Here is a 7,422-nt window from a genome sequence, read left to right as displayed (position 1 = left end):
ACAAAAGGTGACTAGGACGGGAATTATGAAGCATGCATAACGGCGTCCAGATCGCAGATCCAACAATTGCAAGTGGAACAAGCGGCTTTATGGCTGGGGGGCGCACAGCCTCCGTGGAAGACAATCAAGGCAAACCAAGCAAGCGGATAAGGTGGCCTGCAACAATTTCTGAAACTAAAAGCTTGGCTGTGGACTCCATCAGAAAACTGAAACAGATCGCTCGTACACGCCTGAAGCAAGCATGTCTTTTCGACTCGCCAAAGAATACATTCTGTACAGTGTCTGTCATGAAGCAAAATAAATGTGATTCGGCAGATACAACAGCGGCTACAAAATTGGTGGCGCGAAGAGAGGCCCGGCCAGTGTCAACTGTTTACGCCTCGACAGAAACAGCTTTACTGTCCCCGTTGGAAGAAGCCTTCACCTTCTTGCTACTTTTCTTGCTTGATTGGCTTGTTTTGCTGGATTTTCTCTTCTTGCTCGACTTCTCCGGGGTCTTTAGTGCAGGCTCTGCCGTCACGATCTCAACATTGTCCATTGACGTGTCGTTTGTAACATCTTTGGTTGTGCCCGCATCTACGTCTGGGTCTACGACAGACATCCGGGTCAAGGTGTAGTCCAGCAAAAATGTGCTGCGTACAAGTCTGTCGACTCTGCTGAAGTGTCTTTGCGAATATGGAATAAGGCCCTCGAGGAGCTCACTGATGCCTTTTATCTGCACAAACAAATGAGATGTCTCAGGAAAAGGGTAACAGTTTGTCACAGATTATCAATGTGCTCTTCAATACAACTCTTCAAAAAGAAAAAGGTAAAGTACCTCCAGGATATCAGTGGGAGGCAAGCTCCTCAACACCCGAAAAAGCACAAACTGTGCAACATGACAAAACTTGGGCTTTGTATTCCATTCACGTATATACTCAAGAAGCACGCGAAGCCCTTCCTTTGGGAGACCAAGAAGGGCCTTTTCTATAGGGTCCTCTGGATCAGCTTTCCTGCAGAGACAACAATATATCAAATTTATATACAAGAAAAGCAAAGTGACCTCCTTCAAAGATGACTACCTGCAAAGCTGTGAGAATAACTCAAGAAGCCTGCGTGGTCTTCTAAGCTCAAATGCGAGTTGTATTGCTCTTGTATAGTCAGAATCTGACACTGCATTTTCCAATTCCTGGCCTCTTAAAACTTCCTCCTCCTGCAACAATAAAAAATGCAGATAAGTATTGCACACCGATCCAAGGAGCCATTGTAAAGATCATGTCTCCAGTGTTGTTATATTCTGGAAAAAAGAATGAATTCGGTGTTGTTTGCCCAAGAAATTAAACAAAGACAAGATCTCGCATCCATAGCTTTATCCTGAAAGTATAGTAGAATATTGCACTTGCCTTCTTAAGGAAATCTTCCTGCTTATCTTCCATCGTGCAATCGTGCCAAAGGTTAAGATCAGAATCAGTTCCACCAGTAGCAAGCATTTCAGTTTTCTTGCCAACAGCCAATGCCCAAACCTGTTGAATAATTGACAATCAGTTGGGGAACCCTTACTAAGCATTGAGCAAGGGGAAAAAAAACCTGTATTGCCTACGAATGGTATTTAAAATTTACTAGTGAACTAACTTTCCAAAGTTTATGTTAGATAATAAGGCGGATATTAGAAAGTTTTCATAAAATCATACATATTATCAGAGATGAACTGGTTAATAAAGCTAAGCAAGTCGCAAATTAGCACACAAAAATGATGGCAACTGGCGAGGCTAATGAATCACACAGCCAAATGCCACATTATCACACTGCTCTAGAATGAAACAGAACACCAGCAATTTCTGTTTCACTGAACACAAGTAGGTTCATCACTCAATTCTCTTGAATACCGGTACAGGAATTCAATGCATAGTGTTTTAGCTGCCAAAAATGCCCCATAAAGACTTTCAACATATACAGAAAAAACTATGTTCTACAATATCAAAAAATGTGGATGATCTACTGAGCTCGCATTACAGATGATAAACAAGGCAGAGCCAGATAGCACACCTTCCCATCGTGCTTGTCATACGTAGCAATGCACTCATTCGTTTTTATCGTCCATAGCTTCACTAGACCATCACTTCCTACAGTAAGGACGTCACAACAAGAGTCAACCGAGTTACACCACCCAACACCCCAAAAAATACAATAAAACGTGCTTATTTCTTATTACCACAAGAAACAAACTGAGTTCCACGTGAAAGGAATGAAGCTCTTAAAACACTTGACGTATGACCCTCGAATGTCTTCAGGCATGAGCCATCAGCAACATGCCATATTTTGACAGTTTTGTCGCCAGATGATGTTATGACACATTGTTCAACAGGGGAAAACTCAACTGACCAAATGCCTCTTTTATGCCCTTTAAGGACAACAGAGGACACTAGGTTAGGGAGTTTCCATATGCTTGCAGTTCGGTCCTACAGAATCATGGTAATGAGATCTGACAGTTCAATGAGGCAAGTCAAAAGAGTCTTCAAGATAAGTAGCATATACTCAATCTCACCTCCGAACCACTGCAAACAAGGCCGTCATTAGGTGAGACAGACAGAGAATTAATATCTTTATCATGTGCAGCTACACCAGCCTTTGCTTTGAGAGGAACTTCACCGCCAGCATCAATGAGTGTATCATCCCAGGTCCAAACCTTGATGGTTCGGTCACTAATGATAAGGCAAACTTATTTTAGAAGAACATTAGCAATAACGGATAGAGGGAAATGGACAAGGGAAGTATCATTCTTGTAAGAAACTGCGGTGAAGAAAGACTGGAAGTGTTGAATAGTTCCACTCATTCCAGAATTTGGACTTGAGCGTTGGTTCAATTCGACATGTTTGCATCCACAAGTAAAACTAGTGAGGTTCTCTAGAACCGATGAACAAATCACCAAGAAGGTCACGAGTTGCCTACATGCATTCCCATGGCTAGTTGACTAGTTGGGCTGTTCAATGCCTACACTGCTACATACAATAAATCGATATCAAAAGGCAAAGTCAATTTCCTTAGAACACCCACCGGTCCATAGACATGCAAAACCCAACCAAGACGTGGCATCTCAACAGTTCTCAAGACTGTCATACGTCTAGAAGAAGAGTCACGATTGATCACTGAGGAAAAAAATATCACTCAGCTCTGAAATGGAACAGTTATGATTTTCAAACTAACCTGCTGCCACTAACAAAAAAGTTCTTCGACTTCTTTGAGAAAGCAACACAACCAATAGCTCCTAGATGGCCTTTGCCAGTACCAATACAGCTTCTCTTTTCCATATCCCACAATCTTACCTGTGAGATACCAAATGTTACATCCAAAATGGGGAAAATGACAAAGGAGTAATAACAGTTAACCCACAAAAAATGTATGTTAATTCAGCAATATCTTTAGGCAGGAAATGACACTTACAGTATTATCTTTGCTCCCAGTTACAACAAGTGTCTTCCCAGAAGCAGAGACACAAGTGTCAAGGCAAACAACAATTTCAGTGTGGCCCGCCAGCACATAAGAACATGACATTGATGCAATGTCATAAACACGGACCTGCAAATGAAGGAAATGGTGTGAGAAATTGGTTACAGGAAGTCCACAAGAACTGTAATATAAAATTATTCACGCACCTGCTCCAAGTTGGTGGCAACAGCAAGATATTGTTCCTCTTCCCCAACGAACTTCAAATCAAGAATCTCGTCATTATAACCTATTAGGCGTTTATATAGGTTCAACTGGAAAGTCCCTTCATCAGTTCTTGTACAAGAATAGAACAAAAATTGTTGATCAGCGGTAACACATAGAATTCCTTGATCATCTGGCAACATAATAGTAGCCGTAAAGCCCCTTCTAGATTCCTCGTTTTCTGAGTTGATGGTTACATCAGATGACTGCTGCTCAAACATGCAGACAGCGCTGTGGAATGACCAGAAAAGCAATTGAGAAATGCATTCTAGATGGACATGAGTGAAGCATTTAAGAACTGTATATGCAAGATCAATGTACCTTTCCAAGCACCATATGCGCACGATTCCGCGTTCACCAACCGTAAGAAAGTAACCATCAGTTTTTTCCTTCAACTTTGCCGCTTCGGCACCCAAACAAGCCAAGATGCCACTCCCTGGTCCAATGAAGGAAACACCTTCTATCATTTCATATGCTGGTATTGTCTTCTTTGAGGCATACTTCCGAAGATCCCACACATTCACAACCTAACGTTTCATCCACTCAAATTGTTGGTGGCTCAGGACAGAAATATGCATTACAAATTTACAATTTATATACTGGTGAATATCGGAATGCTAGCCATGCAAAAGTATCTAGTCTAGACAAATAAAAAGCATGATCGTAACTAGCCCCATCCCCCACAAGGCCATGAAGATCATTTATTTTATGACTGTTGCAATCAATTTCAAACCCCAACTTTTCCAGTGTCAAGCAATTACAAACCAATGGTACTCATGCATCATCAAAGTATAAGCTAGCACGCATAGAAATATGAAAAATCAACTTATAAACATAGGAGGAATTTAAGCCAGATTTCAATCCTTCTGCTATACCTTATCCCTCCCTGCACTGAGCAATGTTAGCCCATCTTCTGATAATGCCAATGAAGTCACTGTTGAAAAATGTGCGTTAAGCACAGCAATGCATTTTTTGCTTTCAAGGTTCCAAACGCGCACTGTGCCATCATCACTTCCTGAAAATAACTAGACATCGAAAAAATAATGAGGCTGTAAATACCGCGAATACATAGAAAAATAAAAGGATATATCACTAAAACCAACAACAGCTCAGTGGGGCTAATACTGAGTTACTTGCACCAACAAGAAAAAAGTTCGATTTCAATTGACCCTGTTCACTTAAGTAATTTATCTCCAAAATCACACTCACCAGAAGGCGCTTTGGATCTTTGTGGAACATTATGGTTGTCACAACACCTGTATGACCTCTAAAGAAATGTGTGCAAAATCCACCATCCACATCCCACACGCACACCTTCTTGTCTGCTCCAGCAGTTGCAAGCAACCCACCAGAGGCATGGCATGCCATGGCCATAACAGGACCATCATGTCCCTGTACGACATATAAAAAAACAAATGAGCATACCTTGGATGTCAATATTGAGGAACAAAAGGAAGGCAATACTAATATACTCAAATGAAACATATAGTTATGGAAGATGTTAACATTTATATATGAAAATCCTCCATTCTGTCACTGCTGTCACCACTACGAAACAGGAATTGATGCACAGCCATTCATGCAAGATGTAGCAAAAGCTAGATTTATCATATTAATATGCATGCCTTATAACACTGTGATGCAAAGCATCAATTAACAGACTGTCAGGTATCAGGAGGTGAAGCTCCCTGAGAGTCTAGCACCTATGCTTGCAACATTTTTTTATTACTTCCAACAACACAAGCTAGGTAAATTTTCCAGAACTAGCTATTATGCGTTTCCATAAGAAGGTGCAGCTTTTAGAATTCCTGGAGCAAGCTACCAGTTTTGTGTGAATATCTCGGGTGAAGAGCATGGGTTGGTCCACTGCTGTTTCCTGATTTTTCCACGGCGCTTTAGTATCTCTTGATTCATGAGATATCTGAGAAGGTGATCGGGCATCCATTCATTCACCACCCTATTTGAATTCATATGCACACAAGAGTGCCAGCGTATGCTCAATTTCACATGCGCATAAAATTGATACAATATGCTTGATTCCACATGCGCTAAAAATTGCACCTGAGCACCCTTTCTTATTAGTTTCACCGATATGAAATTGGGAGCGAGGAGCTCCTTAATAGTAGGCATTAGGATTAGGATGCGATTAGCATTAGGATGCAACATTTCAGATAGGAGGCAACACAGTTAAGCGCCACAGAACACATGAAGATCAGAAAAGTACCTTCCAGCTGCGGATGCAGGTGCGGGACGCGAGGTCCCAGACCCTAATAAGCTTGCTGTGGCCAGCAGCAAAGAGGAGTCTGGAGTCGGGGGACAGCGCGATCCCCGTGACGGCCTCCGAGTCGCCGTCGATGGGCTCCCCGATGGCGGAGGCGTCGGCGGCCGACACCACGCGCAGCTCGCTGCCGCAGGCGCACGCGAGGAACGTCTCGGCGTCGCTCTCGCCCTCGCCTTCGCCGCGGGGGCCGCGCCCGACGGCGAACGGCCCGCCCGTGTAGAACTGCTGCAGAGAGCGGTCGCAGCGGTAGTTCTTCTTGGGCCCCTGCGACAGAGCCATGGCGTTGCGCGTCGGCGGCGGGGTAGTCGGAGCTAGGGTTTTGCGGTGATGGCGGCGGCGGCGGCGCCAGAAGGGGGAAGAAGGGTTTAAGAGCTCGAGAGTGGGCAAAATTTCATGTTTTTTTACGGCGAGTACTACGCGCCGGCGTGCCGGCCGAAACTTTCGGCCGGTCCACTGCCAGCCGCATGATTAAAACAATTCATACCGTACGATTGAATTAAAAAACGAATCGTCGTCTACCTGTTACTCTTTCAACGACGCAGAGAAAAATCTCTCTTCTGCCATTGACGTTCCTAACAACCTTGATTGCCATGGTTACGAGAGCGCCCCCACCTTGAAGTGTCGCCGATTCGCCGACACTCGCCTTCCCCACCGGCTCGCCGCCACTCGCCTTCCCTGCCGGTTCCAGCAGGGCGCCGCCGCTGCATCCAGTTGTCGCCCTCGTAGTAACGTCCGCCATTTGTAGAACGCATGATGCCTCTGTCCTTGTAGCAACTATTCGCCACCGTCGTAACACGCCCGTCGCAGCAACACCACACCGCCGGCCATAGCTCCCGACGTCGCCACTCATACCATCGTCAGCCAGCGGCGCCGGTTTTTGAAGATTCACGGTGGAAGCTTTTTTTACACCGGCTGAAGCTTTTTTGCTGTATGGTTGAAGCTTTTTTCAAAGCTCTTTTTCACACGGGTTGAAGCTTTTCTTGATGCTGGTTGAAGCTTTTCTCCACGTTTGAACCTTTCCTCTACGCCGGTCGTAGCCCTTTTCCATGGTTGAAGCTTTTTTCTCCGATGTAGCAAAAAATTCCATCAGTTCCAGCTTCTAGTTTGCTGGTTGCAGCAAACTTTGCGTCGCAGTTCGTCGTCATGGCAGTGCCCCATGCCGGTTGTAGCAAAACAGTTGGCCAGTTCCAGCATATTGTGGTGTCGTTGGTAGCAAACGAGGTTGCCGGTTGTAGCTCCTCCTGCTGCAGGTTCCAACAACGATGCCGACAACTTGTAGCACCCACGGTGGCCGGTTCCAGCACCCATGGTGGACGCCAGCAGCTTGTAGCTTTGGCAGGAGGCGCCCCCAACAAACCTCACCATTGACGCCCCTAGCAGCTTGTCCATGGCGCAAAAAATACCCCCTTCCTAGATGGCTTTGAATCCGGCCATGGCCTGCGCCCAGCAGATGA

The 7,422-nt window shown here is 44.7% G+C and overlaps 1 protein-coding gene across 1 annotated transcript; it reads right to left on the bottom strand.

Annotated features, from left to right (window-relative positions):
- Nucleotides 1-203: 203 nt before the first annotated feature.
- Nucleotides 204-6,374, bottom strand: LOC123046624 (transducin beta-like protein 3). Its single transcript, XM_044470019.1, has 14 exons — nt 5,912-6,374; nt 4,897-5,079; nt 4,563-4,712; nt 4,009-4,214; nt 3,633-3,918; nt 3,421-3,555; nt 3,184-3,302; nt 2,525-2,681; nt 2,192-2,438; nt 2,026-2,102; nt 1,383-1,502; nt 1,062-1,192; nt 818-992; nt 204-715 (listed from the first exon to the last, which is right to left on the bottom strand). The coding sequence occupies exons 1-14, from the start codon at nt 6,245-6,247 to the stop codon at nt 374-376; spliced, it is 2,664 nt and encodes an 887-aa protein (XP_044325954.1). The 5' UTR covers nt 6,248-6,374; the 3' UTR covers nt 204-373.
- Nucleotides 6,375-7,422: the final 1,048 nt, after the last annotated feature.

This window comes from Triticum aestivum, chromosome 2B (genome assembly GCF_018294505.1).
Source record: "Triticum aestivum cultivar Chinese Spring chromosome 2B, IWGSC CS RefSeq v2.1, whole genome shotgun sequence".
Lineage (NCBI taxonomy): Eukaryota > Viridiplantae > Streptophyta > Magnoliopsida > Poales > Poaceae > Triticum > Triticum aestivum.
The sequence above is the reverse complement of the archived record's forward strand: the minus strand, read 5'-3'. Positions and strand labels throughout refer to the sequence as shown.

What these genes read in the sequence shown, in the direction of transcription:
- LOC123046624 (XM_044470019.1), bottom strand. Translation starts at nt 6,247, where the DNA reads ATGGCTCTGTCGCAGGGGCCCAAGAAGAACTACCGCTGCGACCGCTCT. An exon ending in AAGATCCAAAGCGCCTTCTG is followed by an intron (nt 4,713 to 4,896) that starts GTGAGTGTGATT and finishes TTCGATGTCTAG; the next exon opens with TTATTTTCAGGAAGTGATGA. An exon ending in TCAGTGCAGGGAGGGATAAG is followed by an intron (nt 4,215 to 4,562) that starts GTATAGCAGAAG and finishes ATGAAACGTTAG; the next exon opens with GTTGTGAATGTGTGGGATCT.